The sequence below is a fragment of the Oncorhynchus gorbuscha genome, unplaced genomic scaffold, assembly GCF_021184085.1.
Source record: "Oncorhynchus gorbuscha isolate QuinsamMale2020 ecotype Even-year unplaced genomic scaffold, OgorEven_v1.0 Un_scaffold_717, whole genome shotgun sequence".
NCBI lineage: Eukaryota > Metazoa > Chordata > Actinopteri > Salmoniformes > Salmonidae > Oncorhynchus > Oncorhynchus gorbuscha.
The window spans coordinates 824-22,500 of NW_025745777.1; the positions used below are offsets into that span (position 1 = coordinate 824).

At 44.3% G+C, this 21,677-nt stretch overlaps 2 protein-coding genes across 2 annotated transcripts; both read right to left on the minus strand.

Moving 5' to 3' along the window:
• Positions 1-1,348: 1,348 nt before the first annotated feature.
• Positions 1,349-6,473, minus strand: LOC124019890 (zinc finger protein 787-like). The gene is made up of 3 exons (XM_046335334.1): positions 5,548-6,473; positions 1,746-1,889; positions 1,349-1,414 (listed from the first exon to the last, which is right to left on the minus strand). Exons 1-3 carry the CDS (start codon positions 5,596-5,598, stop codon positions 1,349-1,351), a joined length of 261 nt encoding a protein of 86 aa, XP_046191290.1. The 5' UTR covers positions 5,599-6,473.
• A 2,030-nt stretch (positions 6,474-8,503) lies between these two features.
• LOC124019908 (zinc finger protein 391-like) lies at positions 8,504-18,955 on the minus strand. Its single transcript, XM_046335350.1, has 7 exons — positions 18,880-18,955; positions 16,100-16,244; positions 15,209-15,733; positions 14,165-14,296; positions 11,093-11,157; positions 10,099-10,297; positions 8,504-9,191 (listed from the first exon to the last, which is right to left on the minus strand). Exons 1-7 carry the CDS (start codon positions 18,886-18,888, stop codon positions 8,650-8,652), a joined length of 1,617 nt encoding a protein of 538 aa, XP_046191306.1. The 5' UTR covers positions 18,889-18,955; the 3' UTR covers positions 8,504-8,649.
• Between the last annotated feature and the right edge of the window lie 2,722 nt (positions 18,956-21,677).

Genomic DNA, 21,677 nt, shown 5'->3' on the forward strand with positions numbered 1-21,677 from the left:
CACTACCAATAATAATACAAATAAATAATAATACAAATAATACATATTTGCTATGCAGTCTTTCTAACCTAGTAAGATTAGCATCTGCAGTTTGAATACATAGAAAAATGATCTATTTGCAGCTTGTGGCAACATTCTGGAATGTTCATTCAAATCGTTCCAACTGAAATTGTTACTGTGGCAGCGGCTGTATAAGGGAAGTGTTGTTGAACTCACCTCGGTCTGGTTCTCTCGCGTGGGTCCGGAGGTGGTACTAGAGTGGCAGGCTGGGCGAACCTCCTCCCACACAGAGCGCAGAGTACGGCTTCTCCCTGTGTGCACCATCTGGTGTCTCTTCAGGACGTCTGCCTGGCTGAACCGTCTCCACAATCCCAGGGCAGAACTTCCCTGATGGATGGGTGGAAGGGCGGGTGGGTGGGAAGAACAGTGTCACTCCACAATAATGAGCCATTTTACTTCATGTTCGCATTATTTCTTATTGTTGTTTAAATGGAACCCGCAAGTAAGCATTTCATTGGACGTTGTTTTACCATGTGTATCCCAGACAAATGACAGTGCTGTAATGTATACTGTCAATAGCTGCATAAAGATTCAGGTTTTATTTAAAATAACACATTGTGGACAACTGAAGTTTTTGTGACATGATGTCCTTGTCGTTAAAAATCAACTCACCTGTATGCACTCCTCAGTGGACTTTCAGGTGCCATTGTGTGGAAACCCTTCCCTTTTTCAGGGCAGATAGAAAGGTTTCTCTCCCGTGTGAGATCCTAAAATCAGATAGTTTCTTTATTAAAAGTGCATTTAAAACTTGAAACTGACTACGGTAAAACAACAGGGAGATCAAAATAAACAAGTATGAAATCAATGACCTCTGATGCATCTTCAGGCTGTCCTTCTGGGTGGGAAACTGGCTCCACACTCCCAGGCACTGGTAAGGCTTCCCCGGTGTGAATCCGTTGGTGTTTCTTCAGGTTTCTATCTGAGCAAAGCCTTGCCACACACAGAACAGGATAGGGCCTCTCTCCGTGTGTTCGCCATGGTGCACTTTCAAAAATTCATTTGGGTGTAACTCTTGCCACAGGCGAGGCAGGGCAAGGTCTCTCCCCCGTGTGTGTCCGTAGGTGGACTCTAAGACTTCCCTTCTGGGTGAAAGCTCTTCCCACACACAGAGCAGTGGTGGGCTTCTCTCCGGAGTGTATCCTCTCGTGTTCTCGGAGGCCTCCACTGAGTGGGCGAACCTCTTTTACAGTCAGGACAGGGGGCTTCTCCCCTGTGTGTACCCTCTGGTGTCTCACCTTGTGGAACACAATGGAAATAAGTTATTAATTAGTTGTTTTGTGTTGTCCTGTCAATTCATTGTGTTATCCTGACAGGGGTAGGGCTTCTCCCCTGTGTGTACCCTCTGGTGTCTCACCTTATGGAACACAATGGGAATAAGTTATTAATGAGTTGTTTTGTGTTGTCCTGTCAATTCATTGTGTTGTCCTGACAGGGGTAGGTCATTGACTGTAAGTCTAAGTCATTGACTTGTTGTTTTGTGTTGTCCTGTCAATTCATTGTGTTATCCTGACAGGGGTTGGTCATTGACTTACAGCCAATTCATTGTGTTGTCCTGACAGGGGTAGGTCATTGACTGTGAGTCTAAGTCATTGACTTGTTGTTTTTGTGTTGTCCTGTCACGTTTCATGTGCACAATGTAAATGTTTCTTCTTTTTAAACTGCCAAATAAAACCCATCAAACTCACCAGGTCACATGGGCGGGAAAACTCTTTCCCACAGTCCAGACAACCGTGAGAAAAGGTTTTGGTTGGTTCTGTTTGGTCGTCTTGATCAGCTTCTCCTGATGCAGGGGGGCTGTGGGACGGGCTGGGCTGGTTGTTAACATCATCCTAAAAGAGGATGAAGGGCAGAAGGCAACCTTGACTAGTTCTGGAGAGGGGAACTATTGTTTTGCTGTGGTAGATTTTTTTTATTTAAATTTTACCTTTATTTAATTAGGCAAGTCAGTTAAGAACAAATTCTTATTTTCAATGACGGCCTAGGAACAGTGGGTTAACTGCCTGTTCAGGGGCAGAACGACAGATTTTTACCTTGTCGGCTCGGGGATTCGAACTTGCAACCTTTCGGTTACTAGTCCAACGCTCTAACCACCAGGCTACCCTGCCGCCCCATGTTGTTGCAGTAGACTATATGAGTGTTGTTGTTGTAGATTATACGAGTGTTGTTGTGGTAGACTATATGAGTGTGTTGTTGCGGTAGACTATATGAGTGTTATTGTGGTAGACTATATGAGTGTGTTGCTGTGGTAGACTATATGAGTGTGTTGCTGTGGTAGACTATATGAGTGTTGTTGTGGTAGACTATATGAGTGTTGCTGTGGTAGACTATATGAGTGCGTTGCTGTGGTAGACTATACGAGTGTGTTGTTGCGGTAGACTATATGAGTGTTGTTGTGGTAGACTATATGAGTGTTGTTGTGGTAGACTATATGAGTGTTGTTGTGGTAGACTATATGAGTGTTGTTGTGGTAGACTATATGAGTGTTGTTGTTGTGGTAGACTATACGAGTGTGTTGTTGCGGTAGACTATATGAGTGTTGTTGTGGTAGACTATATGAGTGTTGTTGTGGTAGACTATATGAGTGTGTTGTTGCGGTAGACTATATGAGTGTTGTTGTGGTAGACTATATGAGTGTTGCTGTGGTAGACTATATGAGTGTTGCTGTGGTAGACTATGAGTGTGTTGTTGTGGTAGACTATATGAGTGTGTTGCTGTGGTAGACTATACGAGTGTGTTGCTGTGGTAGACTATACGAGTGTGTTGCTGTGGTAGACTATACGAGTGTTGCTGTGGTAGACTATACGAGTGTTGTTGTGGTAGACTATATGAGTGTTGTTGTTGTAGACTATATGAGTGTTGCTGTGGTAGACTATATGAGTGTTGCTGTGGTAGACTATATGAGTGTTGCTGTGGTAGACTATATGAGTGTTGCTGTGGTAGACTATATGAGTGTTGCTGTGGTAGACTATATGAGTGTTGCTGTGGTAGACTATATGAGTGTTGCTGTGGTAGACTATATGAGTGTGTTGCTGTGGTAGACTATATGAGTGTTGTTGTTGTAGACTATATGAGTGTTGCTGTGGTAGACTATACGAGTGTTGCTGTGGTAGACTATATGAGTGTTGCTGTGGTAGACTATATGAGTGTGTTGTTGCGGTAGACTATATGAGTGTGTTGCTGTGGTAGACTATATGAGTGTTGCTGTGGTAGACTATATGAGTGTGTTGCTGTGGTAGACTATATGAGTGTTGCTGTGGTAGACTATATGAGTGTTGCTGTGGTAGACTATATGAGTGTGTTGCTGTGGTAGACTATATGAGTGTGTTGCTGTGGTAGACTATATGAGTGTTGCTGTGGTAGACTATATGAGTGTTGCTGTGGTAGACTATATGAGTGTTGCTGTGGTAGACTATATGAGTGTTGCTGTGGTAGACTATATGAGTGTGTTGCTGTGGTAGACTATATGAGTGTGTTGCTGTGGTAGACTATATGAGTGTTGCTGTGGTAGACTATATGAGTGTTGCTGTGGTAGACTATATGAGTGTTGCTGTGGTAGACTATATGAGTGTTGCTGTGGTAGACTATATGAGTGTTGCTGTGGTAGACTATATGAGTGTTGCTGTGGTAGACTATATGAGTGTGTTGCTGTGGTAGACTATATGAGTGTTGTTGTTGTAGACTATATGAGTGTTGCTGTGGTAGACTATATGAGTGTTGCTGTGGTAGACTATATGAGTGTTGCTGTGGTAGACTATATGAGTGTTGTTGCGGTAGACTATATGAGTGTGTTGCTGTGGTAGACTATATGAGTGTTGCTGTGGTAGACTATATGAGTGTGTTGCTGTGGTAGACTATATGAGTGTTGTTGTGGTAGACTATATGAGTGTTGTTGTGGTAGACTATATGAGTGTTGCTGTGGTAGACTATATGAGTGTTGTTGTGGTAGACTATATGAGTGTGTTGTTGTGGTAGACTATACGAGTGTGTTGCCGTGGTAGACTATACGAGTGTGTTGCTGTGGTAGACTATATGAGTGTTGCTGTGGTAGACTATACGAGTGTTGTTGTGGTAGACTATATGAGTGTTGTTGTTGTAGACTATATGAGTGTTGCTGTGGTAGACTATATGAGTGTTGCTGTGGTAGACTATATGAGTGTTGCTGTGGTAGACTATATGAGTGTTGCTGTGGTAGACTATATGAGTGTTGCTGTGGTAGACTATATGAGTGTTGCTGTGGTAGACTATATGAGTGTTGCTGTGGTAGACTATATGAGTGTTGCTGTGGTAGACTATATGAGTGTGTTGCTGTGGTAGACTATATGAGTGTTGTTGTTGTAGACTATATGAGTGTTGCTGTGGTAGACTATATGAGTGTGTTGTTGTGGTAGACTATATGAGTGTGTTGTTGTGGTAGACTATATGAGTGTGTTGTTGTGGTAGACTATATGAGTGTGTTGTTGTGGTAGACTATATGAGTGTGTTGTTGTGGTAGACTATACGAGTGTTGTTGTGGTAGACTATACGAGTGTGTTGTTGTGGTAGACTATATGAGTGTGTTGTTGTGGTAGACTATATGAGTGTGTTGTTGTGGTAGACTATATGAGTGTGTTGCTGTGGTAGACTATATGAGTGTTGCTGTGGTAGACTATATGAGTGTGTTGCTGTGGTAGACTATATGAGTGTGTTGCTGTGGTAGACTATATGAGTGTGTTGCTGTGGTAGACTATATGAGTGTTGCTGTGGTAGACTATATGAGTGTGTTGCTGTGGTAGACTATATGAGTGTGTTGCTGTGGTAGACTATATGAGTGTTGCTGTGGTAGACTATATGAGTGTTGCTGTGGTAGACTATATGAGTGTTGCTGTGGTAGACTATATGAGTGTTGCTGTGGTAGACTATATGAGTGTTGCTGTGGTAGATAGACTATATGAGTGTTGCTGTGGTAGACTATATGAGTGTGTTGCTGTGGTAGACTATATGAGTGTCCAATACTTTGATCAGGGAATCAGGGCCTGTATTTCACAAAGCATCTAACAGTAAGAATGCTGACCTCAGACCCTCCCTGTCCAGGTAACCCTAAGGCAAAACGGATCCTAGATCAGTGTGTTTGTGTTAGTGCTTGGTAGGAACAAACGACTGCACCCACCCAGATAAGACTGGCCTTGCCTCAAAAGACCCACCCAGTGGCATGGTGTCAAAGTTGCGACTACAGACTGACTGAACAGCAGAAGGAAACAAACCGCTAGCTTGATACTTTGTAACATGAACAACTACAATCAAATCAGTTTTCAGACGACTGAGCATAACCGGTCTGTGCTGTTACTGCAACTCTGTTACGCATCGTCTTGCAATTACAGCAATGGAGTGTTCACAACCCGATTTGAGACAAAGCTTGTACCATTCATGTCATGTGAGGCATTCGGGCTAGGACAATGTTATTAGATTTGGCTGGCTAGCTAACGGGCATTCGTCCGTCCCGTGTCTTACCTCGTCCATTGCGGGTCGGTCAGAACCGGGAAGAGTGAATTCTGCCGACATGTTATTGATGGTTGTTCTTTTGCGTTCACATCAGCTCGAGGTCACTCACGTCAGTTGAACAATTTACTGGTCGTTAAACGATTTGAAACCTAACCAGCCATCTTAACGAAGGCAATACATGCAGAAATCCTATATGTTGTCATTTTAACAGTAACTAGCTCGCTAGACTGTTTTGAAGAAAGGTAAATAAGCCGACTGTCTGCGTTACTGCATCACCGTACTTCCGGGTATGATTCTTCTGCATGACTAAACTACCCGGTGCATTAGCGCCACCTAGTGTACAAGAGTGAGAAGGCAGGCAATACAAGGGCCTTACAACCTGCTGGAATCTTGTTCAAAATATATATTTTTAATTTAAACTTCATTTTACTAGGCAAGTTAGTTAAGAACAAATTCTTATTTACAATGACGGCCTACCCCACAAACCATTCACACGCTGCTAACCAGATGTAATGATGAGTTCAATGTCCTAAACACAATCACCACCTCTTCCTTCCTAATCTGACCTTTGAACCTTGGTCCACTGACCTTTCTGTGGAGGGCATATAAAACACCGGCCCTTGGGCTCAGAGTCCCATCTCTTCCGACACACATCTATCAGAATGGCTCTGATCTTACATTTGGCTTCATCTCTACCCAGTGGAACATTAATATCAATTATATCTAATTTCAAAACTATTTTGGCTAACTGGTCGACAATTACATTCACTTACACACCCAAATGTGCTGGGAGGCGTTGCATCGTAGTGTTGCGGCATCACTACAGCCTGGGGTTCGATCCCACTCCTTGTGGCAGGCTGACTCCTTGTGGTGGGCTGGGCGCATGTAGGCTGACTCCTTGTGGCGGGCTGACTCCTTGTGGCGAGCTGACTCCTTGTGGCGAGCTGACTCCTTGTGGCGAGCTGACTCCTTGTGGCGAGCTGACTCCTTGTGGCGAGCTGACTCCTTGTGGCGAGCTGACTCCTTGTGGCGAGCTGACTCCTTGTGGCGAGCTGACTCCTTGTGGCGAGCTGACTCCTTGTGGCGAGCTGACTCCTTGTGGCGGGCTGACTCCTTGTGGCGGGCTGACTCCTTGTGGCGGGCTGACTCCTTGTGGCGGGCTGACTCCTTGTGGTGGGCTGACTCCCTGTGGTGGGCTGGGCGCCTGTAGGCTGACTCCTTGTGGCGGGCTGACTCCTTGTGGCGGGCTGACTCCTTGTGGCGGGCTGACTCCTTGTGGCGGGCTGACTCCTTGTGGCGGGCTGACTCCTTGTGGCGGGCTGACTCCTTGTGGCGGGCTGACTCCTTGTGGTGGGCTGGGCGCCTGCAGGCTGACTCCTTGTGGTGGGCTGACTCCTTGTGGCGGGCTGACTCCTTGTGGCGGGCTGACTCCTTGTGGCGGGCTGACTCCTTGTGGCGGGCTGACTCCTTGTGGCGGGCTGACTCCTTGTGGTGGGCTGGGCGCCTGCAGGCTGACTCCTTGTGGCGGGCTGACTCCTTGTGGCGGGCTGACTCCTTGTGGTGGGCTGGGCGCCTGCAGGCTGACTCCTTGTGGCGGGCTGACTCCTTGTGGCGGGCTGACTCCTTGTGGCGGGCTGACTCCTTGTGGTGGGCTGGGCGCCTGCAGGCTGACTCCTTGTGGCACTCAGTTGGCGGGCTGACTCCTTGTGGTGGGCTGGTGCGCCTGCAGGCTGACTCCTTGTGGTGGGCTGACTCCTTGTGGCGGGCTGACTCCTTGTGGCGGGCCTCCTTGTGGCGGGCTGACTCCTTGTGGCGGGCTGACTCCTTGTGGCGGGCTGACTCCTTGTGGCGGGCTGACTCCTTGTGGCGGGCTGACTCCTTGTGGTGGGCTGGGCGCCTGCAGGCTGACTCCTTGTGGCGGGCTGACTCCTTGTGGCGGGCTGACTCCTTGTGGCGGGCTGACTCCTGTGCATGGGCTGGTACAGCAAACAGACTCTTGTTTTTGACTTTTGGCGGGCTGACTCCTTGTGGCGGTTGACTTTGTGGCTGGGCGTTGCAGGCTGACTTTGGTCATCAGTTGAACGGTGTCTTCCTCTGAAACATTGGTGCAGCTTCCGGGTTAATGACAGCGGGTGTGAAGAAGTGCAGCTTGGCGACCTTCGCCTCTCGAGCCCGTTGGGGAGTTGCAGCGTATAGTATTCAGAGAATACTACACCCATTCTCCACAATAACATGAATACCTCCGATAGCAGGTCACTCCTACCAGATGATAAACTATTCAAGACAGACGGAGAATCTGAGCATCCTATAATTCTAACAGGTTGTACGTCCTCCACCCCACTGGAGGGCAACTATTATCACCCACTGGAGGGCAAGAGTTGGCATAAAATGGTACAGAAAACAGAAACTTGTTTTTATTTTTAAATAGATTAAAAATTAGGTAGGTTTTTGTAACCTATTTATTAACACCACCATGACACACCTTTGTTTACTATCTTATAGCGATGTAATGACCTGAATGACAGCATGGATGGAGCCACATTTCGCTCTCAGTCTCTCTCCATCTTTTCTCTTCACTTTCTCTGGTTCAAGTCTCAATAACAAACTGGACAGCACTGATTATTTCATCTCTCCATCAGAACTGGGTGCTTTCTTCTCTCCTGGAATGTCTCTCTCTCCTCTCCATTGTAATGGTTCTCTTCTAAGCTCTCCTCCGTTCTTCATCTCAACATTAATAGTTGTGATTGTTACCAATTATTACATCAACATTATTATCTTATTTTAAACAATTATTTCAACTGGGTTCCTCACACAGGATGTGGTGGACAGAGAACAAGCATTCCACGATTCCAATTTAGAACACCGTCTCCCCATCTTTTGGGGTTCATTTCTCTGGTTCAAGTTCAATAAACTGGACAGCACTGATTATTTCATCTCTCCATCAGAACTGGGTGCTTTAGGTGGATTCTAGAACCATGTCTATTCCAATGGAGTGTATTGTTCCTCTGTCTGATGACGATCAACGTGTATCATCGTTGTTGTCCAGCCGGCTAACATCACCTGTAGGAATACTAAGCTTATCACGTCTTATGTTCAAAGCCTCGTGGTCATTCACTCCGTCTCCTCTCCAGTATCAGCGTGCGTCCTGTCACTGTGGTGTGTCCGTTGGTGAGCCCGTAGCTTCTGACAGCGGCCGTATCTCTTCCCACAGTAGTCACAGCTGTACGGCCTCTCCCCTGTGTGAACTCTGTGGTGGATCCGGAGGTCTGACGCTCTAGAGAAGCCTCTCCCACAGACCAGACACAGGTGAGGCTTCTCTCCACTGTGAGACTGCTGGTGCTCCCTCAGATGTCCTGATTGGGTGAAACTCTTCCCACACACAGAGCAGGAGTAAGGCTTCTCTCCCGTGTGTGTGAGGAGGTGTCGTCTCATGGCTCCCAGGTGAGCGAACTTCTTGCCACAGTCGGGGCAGGGGTACGGCTTCTCTCCCGTGTGGATTCTCATGTGGATCTGCAGTACCGAGAGCTTGTAGCACTCTCTGCCACACACCGAGCAGCAGTGAGACGTCTTCGTCTTGTGACTCTCCTGGTGTTCAGGATGTTCTGATGTGGCGGGATTCGCTTTGCTGTCTAAGCCACAGTCCGGGCTCTCTCCTGTGTGAATAACAGAGTGGGTTAGGTATTGAGGCGAGCAAGTCGACATTCATTCACAGTCCGTATCCAAAAATGGTACCTTATTCTCTATCAAGTGCATCCACTTTGTCCAGGACCCTGGTCAACAAGTAGTGCACTTCATAGGAGATGGGCTGAACAGAACCCCAGTCAACTAAAGAACAGAGTTCTACCTCCACTTACTATGTTGAACAGAACCCCAGTCAACTAAAGAACAGTCAAGAGTTCTACCTCCACTTACTATGTTGAACAGAACCTCAGTCAACTAAAGAACAGAGTTCTGCCTCCACTTACTATGTTGAACAGAATCCCAGTCAACTAAAGAACAGAGTTCTGCCTCCACTTACTATGTTGAACAGAACCCCAGTCAACTAAAGAACAGAGTTCTGCCTCCACTTACTATGTTGAACAGAATCCCAGTCAACTAAAGAACAGAGTTCTGCCTCCACTTACTATGTTGAACAGAATCCCAGTCAACTAAAGAACAGAGTTCTGCCTCCACTTACTATGTTGAACAGAACCCCAGTCAACTAAAGAACAGAGTTCTGCCTCCACTTACTATGTTGAACAGAACCCCAGTCAACTAAAGAACAGTCAGAGTTCTACCTCCACTTACTATGTTGAACAGAATCCCAGTCAACTAAAGAACAGAGTTCTGCCTCCACTTACTATGTTGAACAGAACCCCAGTCAACTAAAGAACAGAGTTCTGCCTCCACTTACTATGTTGAACAGAACCTCAGTCAACTAAAGAACAGAGTTCTACCTCCACTTACTATGTTGAACAGAACCCCAGTCAACTAAAGAACAGTCAGAGTTTTGCCTCCACTTACTATGTTGAACAGAACCCCAGTCAACTAAAGAACAGTCCGTGTTCTGCCTCCACTTACTATGTTGAACAGAATCCCAGTCAAATTCTTCTCCTTCAGAATTGATAAAACCACCAACTTCATCCTCCTCTTTCACTTCCTCCTTCCCCTCTTCTACAATATGAATGTTCATCCCAGGTGTTTGAGTGATGTCCTCCTCATGTCTTGGATCGGGACCCTGGGACTCTACAGCTTTGGTGCTGGATTGGTGACCAGGATCCTACAATGAATACAGAACATCATCATGAACCATGTCAGAACTCTATTCATAAACACAATACAATAAAGCTTTACATTAGGTTCCAGACCTGAAAGCTTTACATTAGGTTCCAGACCTGAAAGCTTTACATTAGGTTCCAGACCTGAAAGCTTTACATTAGGTTCCAGACCTGAAAGCTTTACATTAGGTTCAAGACCTGAAAGCTTTACATTAGGTTCCAGACCTGAAAGCTTTACATTAGGTTCCAGACCTGAAAGCTTTACATGAGGTTCCAGACCTGAAAGCTTTACATTAGGTTCAAGACCTGAAAGCTTTACATTAGGTTCAAGACCTGAAAGCTTTACATTAGGTTCCAGACCTGAAAGCTTTACATTAGGTTCAAGACCTGAAAGCTTTACATTAGGTTCAAGACCTGAAAGCTTTACATTAGGTTCAAGACCTGAAAGCTTTACATTAGGTTCAATACCTGAAAGCTTTACATTAGGTTCAAGACCTGAAAGCTTTACATTAGGTTCAAGACCTGAAAGCTTTACATTAGGTTCAAGACCTGAAAGCTTTACATTAGGTTCAATACCTGAAAGCTTTACATTAGGTTCAAGACCTGAAAGCTTTACATTAGGTTCCAGACCTGAAAGCTTTACATGAGGTTCAAGACCTGAAGTCTTTACATTAGGTTCAAGACCTGAAGTCTTTACATTAGGTTCAAGACCTGAAATCTTTACATTAGGTTCCATGTGTGGCCTTTAAAATAAATACATTTAATCTCATAAAATGTTGGTCATTATTGTCTCCCACCTTGTTGGTGTGTGATGTAGGGGGACTTCCTCCTTCACTACCAGAGTCATGGACAGGACTTTCACCTATAGAGAGAGGTTGGTATTATGGGTTATAATGATACTACAAGGACTCCTGTAGAGAGAGGTTGGTATTATGGGTTATAATGAGACTACCAGGACTCCTGTAGAGAGAGGTTGGTATTATGGGTTATAATGAGACTACCAGGACTCCTGTATAGATAGGTTGGTATTATGGGTTATAATGAGACTACCAGGACTCCTGTAGAGAGAGGTTGGTATTATGGGTTATAATGAGACTACCAGGACTCCTGTAGAGATAGGTTGGTATTATGGGTTATAATGAGACTACCAGGACTCCTGTAGAGAGAGGTTGGTATTATGGGTTATAATGAGACTACCAGGACTCCTGTAGAGATAGGTTGGTATTATGGGTTATAATGAGACTACCAGGACTCCTGTAGAGAGAGGTTGGTATTATGGGTTATAATGAGACTACCAGGACTCCTGTAGAGAGAGGTTGGTATTATGGGTTATAATGAGACTACCAGGACTCCTGTAGAGAGAGGTTGGTATTATGGGTTATAATGAGACTACCAGGACTCCTGTAGAGAGAGGTTGGTATTATGGGTTATAATGAGACTACCAGGACTCCTGTAGAGATGGGTTGGTATTATGGGTTATAATGAGACTACCAGGACTCCTGTAGAGAGAGGTTGGTATTATGGGTTATAATGAGACTACCAGGACTCCTGTAGAGAGAGGTTGGTATTATGGGTTATAATGAGACTACCAGGACTCCTGTAGAGATAGGTTGGTATTATGGGTTATAATGAGACTACCAGGACTCCTGTAGAGAGAGGTTGGTATTATGGGTTATAATGAGACTACCAGGACTTCTGTAGAGAGAGGTTGGTATTATGGGTTATAATGAGACTACCAGGACTCCTGTAGAGAGAGGTTGGTATTATGGGTTATAATGAGACTACCAGGACTCCTGTAGAGAGAGGTTGGTATTATGGGTTATAATGAGACTACAGGACTCTCTCCTGTAGAGAGGTTGGTATCATGGGTTATAATGAGACTACCAGGACTCCTGTAGAGAGAGGTTGGTATTATGGGTTATAATGAGACTACCAGGACTTCTGTAGAGAGAGGTTGGTATTATGGGTTATAATGAGACTACCAGGACTCCTGTAGAGAGAGGTTGGTATTATGGGTTATAATGAGACTACCAGGACTTCTGTAGAGAGAGGTTGGTATTATGGGTTATAATGAGACTACCAGGACTCCTGTAGAGAGAGGTTGGTATTATGGGTTATAATGAGACTACCAGGACTCCTGTAGAGAGGTTGGTATTATGGGTTATAATGAGAATACCAGGACTCCTGTAGAGAGGTTGGTATTATGGGTTATAATGAGACTACCAGGACTCCTGTAGAGAGAGGTTGGTATTATGGGTTATAATGAGACTACCAGGACTCCTGTAGAGAGAGGTTGGTATTATGGGTTATAATGAGAATACCAGGACTCCTGTAGAGAGGTTGGTATTATGGGTTATAATGAGACTACCAGGACTCCTGTAGAGAGAGGTTGGTATTATGGGTTATAATGAGACTACCAGGACTCCTGTAGAGAGGTTGTTATTATGGGTTATAATGAGACTACCAGGACTCCTGTAGAGAGGTTGTTATTATGGGTTATAATGAGAATACCAGGACTCCTGTAGAGAGGTTGTTATTATGGGTTATAATGAGACTACCAGGACTCCTGTAGAGAGGTTGTTATTATGGGTTATAATGAGACTACCAGGACTCCTGTAGAGAGGTTGTTATTATGGGTTATAATGAGACTACCAGGACTCCTGTAGAGAGGTTGTTATTATGGGTTATATATAACCATTTTGTTGCTTCTCGGCTACCTGCTAAACTTTTCATTTTGTTTTACTTTCATTAACCATTTAATTAAAACTTTGCATTTAACAAATTTACCAACGTCTTAGTTTTGTCCTCACAATTTTTTTTCCCCCATTCAACTTTTCAACCCCGGACGCTTTCTCTGGACGTGATTCTACAGGACCTCCACCAGCCGAAGCTCAGTAGTAACATTAACATGATGCCTTCTAATTGCAGTCGCTGTACTCATAATATACAGGACAACGATCGCCTTATGGTGAGGATAGCTGTGTTGCAAGCCCAGCTTCAGATGCCATCGTGAGGCAGAGGGTAATTTCAGTGTAGGAAAGGATGAAACAGCGTCTGTGCCACCAGTAAGTGCAGATAGGAGTATAAATCCCATCGCACGGTTCCCGCAGCCAGACAACTTTCCCATGGCTTCTGGAAGGAAATGCTGTTGGCATGCTCAACCGGTGACGCTCATTCAACCGGTTTTCCCCATTAAGCAACCGGTCAGAGGCCGAGCCTTCTCTGGTCTCTACTCCTCCTGTTACGGGGTCTGAGACGCCGAACCTTCTCTGGTCTCTCCTCCTGTTACGGGGTCTGAGACGCCGAACCTTCTCTGGTCTCTCCTCCTCCTGTTACAGGGTCTGAGACGCCGAACCTTCTCTGGTCTCTCCTCCTCCTGTTACGGGGTCTGAGACGCCGAACTACAGCAGAGTCTCACATCTCAATCGCTGGTTAAACTGTTTTCTGCCCCTCCCAAAAGATAGAATTTGTAGATAATTGGCCCTAAATTTCGGTGTTCCTCAAGTTTTCGTTTTAGGACCACTATAGTTTTCACAAAATATTTTTACCTCCTGGGGATGTCATTCGAAAACATAATTTTAACTCTCACTGGTTGGTATTTTTGGTTATAATGAGACTACCAGAGCCATGGACAGGACTCTCTCCTATGGAGATAGGTTGGTATTACGGACTCTCCTGTGGAGATAATTAGTGAGTTAAATAATTGGGTGGGTAAATAAGCCAAACAAGTGATCTAGGTCGTGTCCAAAATGGCACCCTATTCCCCACAGGGCTCTGGTCAAAAATAAGTGCACTATAAAAGGAATAGGGTGTCAATTGGAACACACAACCAATACAATTGATTGTGTCACCATTCTGCCTCTACTTACTGAGATCAGGGAAACTCCAGCCAACTTCCTCTCCGTCAGCATTAATGAAACCACCAACCTCCTCTTCCTCCTCTCCTTCGGCATTGATGAAACCACCAACCTCTTCCTCTTCTTCCTCCTCCTTCACTTTCACTGGCAGGCAGAGAGAAAGACAAAGCATATCTTGTTAATTTATGACACAGCTATTGATGTACAGGCATCTTTAGTCTAAATGTAGAATTAATCATAATCAGGTCAGGAAAAACTCCTGGGACAGTTTCCCAGACACACAATGGGCCTAGTGCCGGACTAACAAGCATTCTCAATGGGCCTAGTGCCGGACTAACAAGCATTCTCAATGGGCCTAGTGCCGGACTAACAAGCATTCTCAATGGGCCTAGTGCCGGACTAACAAGCATTCTCAATGGGCCTAGTGCCGGACTAACAAGCATTCTCAATGGGCCTAGTGCCGGACTAACAAGCATTCTCAATGGGCCTAGTGCCGGACTAACAAGCATTCTCAATGGGCCTAGTGCCGGACTAACAAGCATTCTCAATGGGCCTAGTGCCGGACTAACAAGCATTCTCAATGGGCCTAGTGCCGGACTAACAAGCATTCTCAATGGGCCTAGTGCCGGACTAACAAGCATTCTCAATGGGCCTAGTGCCGGACTAACAAGCATTCTCAATGGGCCTAGTGCCGGACTAACAAGCATTCTCAATGGGCCTAGTGCCGGACTAACAAGCATTCTCAATGGGCCTAGTGCCGGACTAACAAGCATTCTCAATGGGCCTAGTGCCGGACTAACAAGCATTCTCAATGGGCCCATTGCCGGACTAACAAGCATTCTCAATGGGCCTAGTGCCGGACTAACAAGCATTCTCAATGGGCCTAGTGCCGGACTAACAAGCATTCTCAATGGGCCTAGTGCCGGACTAACAAGCATTCTCAATGGAGATTCTCCATTAAAAGATCTTCTTAGTCCAAGTCTTGGCTCACTCTGTTCGGGACACCCACAGTCCTTTATGCATTGTTTATTATTAATAAATGATCTCCCAACTCACCCTGGATAGTAGCTGCCATCTCCCTGTCACTTTTACCACCACCTCCTGTCCTCTGGTGAGTCAGCTTGTGAGCCCGGAGATTCTTTGACCTGATGTAGCTCTTGCCACACTCTGCACAGCGGTAGGGCCTTTCTCCCGTGTGAACTCTGTGGTGAATCTTCAGATCTTCTGCTCTGATATACTGTTTCAGACAGATCAGACAGTGGTGCTTCTCTCCGGAGTGAGACTGTTGGTGCTCTTTCAGATGTCCTGATTGGGTGAAACTCTTCCCACACACAGAGCAGGAGTAAGGCTTCTCTCCCGTGTGTGTGAGGTGGTGTCGTCTCATGGCTCCCAGGTGAGCGAACTTCTTGCCACAGTCGGGGCAGGGGTACGGCTTCTCTCCCGTGTGGATTCTCATGTGGATCTGCAGGATGGATAACTTTTGGCAGTGTCTTCCACACACTGGACAGGCATGAAATGTCTTGGGTTTCTGCTGATTCTCCAGGTGTTGTTTAGCTGCTCCTGGTGGAGGTTGTCTCTCTTCTGTGTGAATGATAAAACTAATGTTATAACTCATTAGTACTATTGGTGGAAATACATGAATTCAACACATCTGGGTTAGATCAGCGTTTCTCAATCCTGGTCCCAGGGACCCAAATGGTTGCACATTTTGAGTTTTTTTTGCCCTAGCACTAAAACACCTGATTCAAATCAAGGGTTGATGATGAGTTGATGAGTTGAAAGTGTGTGAGTGGTGGGGCAAAAACTCAAATGTGCTTCCTTTTGGGTCCCCAGGACCAGGATTGAAGAACACAGAGTTAGATGAACGTAAATCATTCAACGATAAGTCATTTTCTATTCTATCCCAAAAATTCCAATTCAAAACATTCCCAAACTATTCCAACTTACTAAAAAGAGAATCCCAGTCAACTTCTAGCAGCTTGGGGCCCTGCAGTGTTCTCTGGTTCCTGTGGTTCCTGACAGGAACTGGTGACTGTGTGGGTTTAGGTCGAGTGGGACACGAGTTAGACAGGCTGGATCTGCCATCACCGTCCTACAATAAACGTTTAAATTACATTTTAGTCATTTAACAGACACTCTTATCCAGAGCAATTTACAGGAGCAATTAGGGTTAAGTGCCTTGCTCGAGGGCACATCAACAGATTCACCAGGTCGGCTCGGGGATTCCAAGTGGCTCCCGAGTGGCGCAGCGGTCTCAGGCACTACGGACACCCTGGTTCGAATCCAGGCTGTATCACAACCAGCTGTGATCGGGAGTACCACAGGGCGGTGCACAATTATCCCAGCGTCGTCTGGGTTTGGTCGGTGTAGGCTGTCATTGTAAATAAGAATTTGTTCTTTAACTGACTTGCCTAGTGAAATAGAAATAAAATAAATAAAATTCAAACGAGTGACTGTCCCAATGCTTGTGACTGCTAGGCGATCTGCCACAGATACAATGATGGAACAGAGGGATGTCTGACGTTAACTACACTGTATCATATTATACTACTACCATGAGTTTTACCCTGAGAATGTATCATATTATACTACTACTACCATGAGTTTTACCCTGACAATGTATCATATACTACTACTACGGCCATGAGTTTTACCCTGAGAATGTATCATATTATACTACTACTACCATGAGTTTTACCCTGACAATGTATCATATACTACTACTACGGCCATGAGTTTTACCCTGACAATGTATCATATTATACTACTACGGCCATGAGTTTTACCCTGACAATGTATCATATACTACTACTACGGCCATGAGTTTTACCCTGACAATGTATCATATTATACTACTACGGCCATGAGTTTTACCCTGAGAATGTTTCATATTATACTACTACGGCCATGAGTTTTACCCTGAGAATGTATCATATTATACTACTACGGCCATGAGTTTTACCCTGACAATGTATCATATACTACTACTACGGCCATGAGTTTTACCCTGAGAATGTATCATATTATACTACTACTACGGCCATGAGTTTTACCCTGAGAATGTATCATATTATACTACTACGGCCATGAGTTTTACCCTGACAATGTATCATATTATACTACTACTACGGCCATGAGTTTTACCCTGACAATGTATCATATTATACTACTACGGCCATTAGTTTTACCCTGAGAATGTATCATATTATACTACTACTACCATGAGTTTTACCCTGAGAATGTATCATATACTACTACTACTACCATGAGTTTTACCCTGACAATGTATCATATTATACTACTACGGCCATGAGTTTTACCCTGAGAATGTATCATATTATACTACTACTACCATGAGTTTTACCCTGAGAATGTATCATATACTACTACGGCCATTAGTTTTACCCTGAGAATGTATCATATACTACTACGGCCATTAGTTTTACCCTGAGAATGTATCATATTATACTACTACTACCATGAGTTTTACCCTGAGAATGTATCATATACTACTACTACTACCATGAGTTTTACCCTGACAATGTATCATATTATACTACTACGGCCATGAGTTTTACCCTGAGAATGTATCATATTATACTACTACGGCCATGAGTTTTACCCTGAGAATGTATCATATTATACTACTACGGCCATGAGTTTTACCCTGAGAATGTATCATATTATACTACTACGGCCATGAGTTTTACCCTGAGAATGTATCATATACTACTACTACTACCATGAGTTTTACCCTGAGAATGTATCATATACTACTACTACTACCATGAGTTTTACCCTGAGAATGTATCATATTATACTACTACGGCCATGAGTTTTACCCTGAGAATGTATCATATTATACTACTACGGCCATGAGTTTTACCCTGAGAATGTATCATATTATACTACTACGGCCATGAGTTTTACCCTGAGAATGTATCATATTATACTACTACTACTATGAGTTTTACCCTGAGAATGTATCATATTATACTACTACTACCATGAGTTTTACCCTGACAATGTATCATATACTACTACTACGGCCATGAGTTTTACCCTGAGAATGTATCATATTATACTACTACGGCCATGAGTTTTACCCTGACAATGTATCATATTATACTACTACGGCCATGAGTTTTACCCTGACAATGTATCATATTATACTACTACGGCCATGAGTTTTACCCTGAGAATGTATCCGTCACAAATAACTATATAGGACAATACTTCAGTCCTATGGACCTTGGTCAAAAGCAGTGCACTATATAGGGAATCGGGTGCCACTTGGAACAGGCCAATACGATCTGATCCGGAAACAAAGCCCAGAGTTTCTGGCCAGGTCACGTGGTCTTTAGTCAGGGATAAATCTGCGGCCGGAAACAAGGCCCAGAGTTTTCCTGGCCAGGTCACGTGGTCTTTAGTCAGGGATAAATCTGCGGCCGGAAACAAGGCCCAGAGTTTTCCTGGCCAGGTCACGTGGTCTTTAGTCAGGGATAAATCTGCGGCCTATATTATGAATCTGACAGACCTCTAAAGATTGCATTTACTACCATTACCTACTGTAGTGGAATATAACGATCATTAGATGGAGCAATAACACAGGGATCGACTGACCGCTTTGCCTTTCATTCCACGATAACTAGCCACTAACATTTGCTATGACAACAAACCAGCTGGCTACCGAGCGAACGTGTGTTACTAGATGGGCGCGTTCTCACCTCATCCATTGTGAATCGACCCAACAGTTCTTCTGTAGACTTTTGTGGTTTGGAGAAACAATACGTCACCTCAGAACGGGGGTCGGGAACAGTTGTCGTGGAAACTATTTGACAGCTAACTTGTTAGCTAAACAAGCTAAATTACCAAAAGTTGTTTTGTGCCTCCTCGCGTCTAGCTCGTTACAGTTACATAATGTTTTTTTATTTATTTTTACATAATGTCTATGCCAATCACAACCGTATCAGAAATGGTATATGGACATATTTTAATCCGTATTTTGAAGTGAAGTAGCTATCCAACTAGCGCCCGCATCCACCTACTTCCGGGATATTCTTCTTCGGTCAGTGAGCAGCTCCTGGCGCTCTACCGCCACGTGTTGGAGGGGAAAGGCAGTAAACAGGAGGGAGAGGGGCAACTAATATAATAATAATAATAATAATAATAATAATAATAATAATAACTGCCTGGTAAACTGCCATAGACCCTAGTGACATTAATTAAAATATAATTGATTCGTTAATTTAGGGAAAGGAGCAGGTTTTAAAGGGGTATTTATTCAATCATGACATTGATTGTGCATAGACGTCAGTGAGTAGTATTGCATGTGTTGGCTACAACGCACCGGGTTCATTATTGGCACCACCAGAACAAATACAAATATGATCAAATGTGAAGGAATTTAACATATTTGAATGATTGAGATGTATACAAAAAGAACAGAATTGCATAATCTCTTCAGTCTGGTTCTCCAAATTTAATGAAATGTTCGTGGTCAGTGGATGGGTTGGTTGTAAAAGCAACTAACGTAAACTCGTACATTGCCTTGGTCCGTACAATTGCCCTTTTTTTAGCGCCCCCAAAACGTAATACTTCCAGATCAACTGTAATGTGAATACCATTGTAAAGCACAATGTCTCCCCTTTCCAACAGAATCAATTGCATGACCTAAACGCTGCCTGTTTCTGCATAATTCAAGCAGGCTATGATCCCCGTCGGATCTTTTTTAAATGGCGGGTGGGAAGCGAAACTAATAGTGAGAAGGAGAAATGTGTGGGAAAATTGCTTCTTTTCACTCGAACTTATCACCTTATCGACTCTAAAATGTAAATTAAACACTATAAAGAGTTTATATAATCTTTCATTACATACCTATTTGAAGGTTTGTGTCGAATTTGAATCAGGTTTTTAGGGCGGTGCTAAAGTGATCTTAGAAATAAACAGCGGCTTTGAGAAGGATGCCGCAAAAAAACTGACTAGGTCTTCCCCCCCTTACACCCCGTCACTGTCCATTTCTTGTTTTTAAAGGACGAGAGAAGTGCTACACCTGGTGGAGAGAGTTTGTAAGACAGAAATAGTTGCTTTATGCGTGCTGTACGTTACGACATGACACGTCTAGATGTAACGGAGGGTCCATTTTTTCAACATTTCTCCAATACTATAGAGCCATTACCATGTCGATCAACGCTTGAAAAGAAACCTAGTTCACACCCTCGATTTTGACGTCAACACAGTCCCATTAGTTTTCTTTGTAGCCTCGTTTGAATGTTGCGGTTAGAATGGGGTGAGTTTACGTTAATAATGAGGGCGCAACTTTTGAGGAAAAAAACAGTCTTATATTGTTGACAATATGTAAACTATATTTTTTATTCTACAAATGTTTTTTGAAAACCAATACATTTGCACAATGAGAACTTGTTCAAATCGCTCAAATACATCGTCGTTGGTTAGCCAACTAGTTAATTTGAGCCATATTAGCATAGATGAGACATCAGTCAAAACAAGACATGGTATCGAGAACCAGATGGAACTGTGGCAGCTCCTTGTCATTGTTGCTTTGCTATATGACGTTCAGAATCATAACAACACGTGGCCTTCTGCCCCATTGACTTGCGCGCATCATTTTCATGACTAGTCCTGAACATCTTGGCCATGTTCTGTTATAATCTCCACCCGGCACAGCCAGAAGAGGACTGGCCACCCCACATAGCCTGGTTCCTCTCTAGGTTTATAATCTCCACCCGGCACAGCCAGAAGAGGACTGGCCACCCCTCATAGCCTGGTTCCTCTCTAGGTTTATAATCTCCACCCGGCACAGCCAGAAGAGGACTGGCCACCCCTCATAGCCTGGTTCCTCTCTAGGTTTATAATCTCCACCCGGCACAGCCAGAAGAGGACTGGCCACCCCTCATAGCCTGGTTCCTCTCTAGGTTTATAATCTCCACCCGGCACAGCCAGAAGAGGACTGGCCACCCCTCATAGCCTGGTTCCTCTCTAGGTTTATAATCTCCACCCGGCACAGCCAGAAGAGGACTGGCCACCCTCATAGCCTGGTTCCTCTCTAGGTTTATAATCTCCACCCGGCACAGCCAGAAGAGGACTGGCCACCCCTCATAGCCTGGTTCCTCTCTAGGTTTATAATCTCCACCCGGCACAGCCAGAAGAGGACTGGCCACCCCACATAGCCTGGTTCCTCTCTAGGTTTCTTCCTAGGTTTTGGCCTTTCTAGGGAGTTTTTCCTAGCCACCGTGCTTCTACACCTGCATTGCTTGCTGTTTGGGGTTTTAGGCTGGGTTTCTGTACAGCACTTTGAGATATCAGCTGATGTACGAAGGGCTATATAAATAAATTTGATTTGATTTTCATGACAATCAAATTTTATTAGTCACATGCGCTGAATACAACAGGTGTAGACTTTACAGTGAACTTGCTTATTTACTAGCCTCTAACCAACAATGCAGTTTAAAAAAAATAAAAGACAACCCTTCTATACACTATATATACAAAAGTATGTGGACAC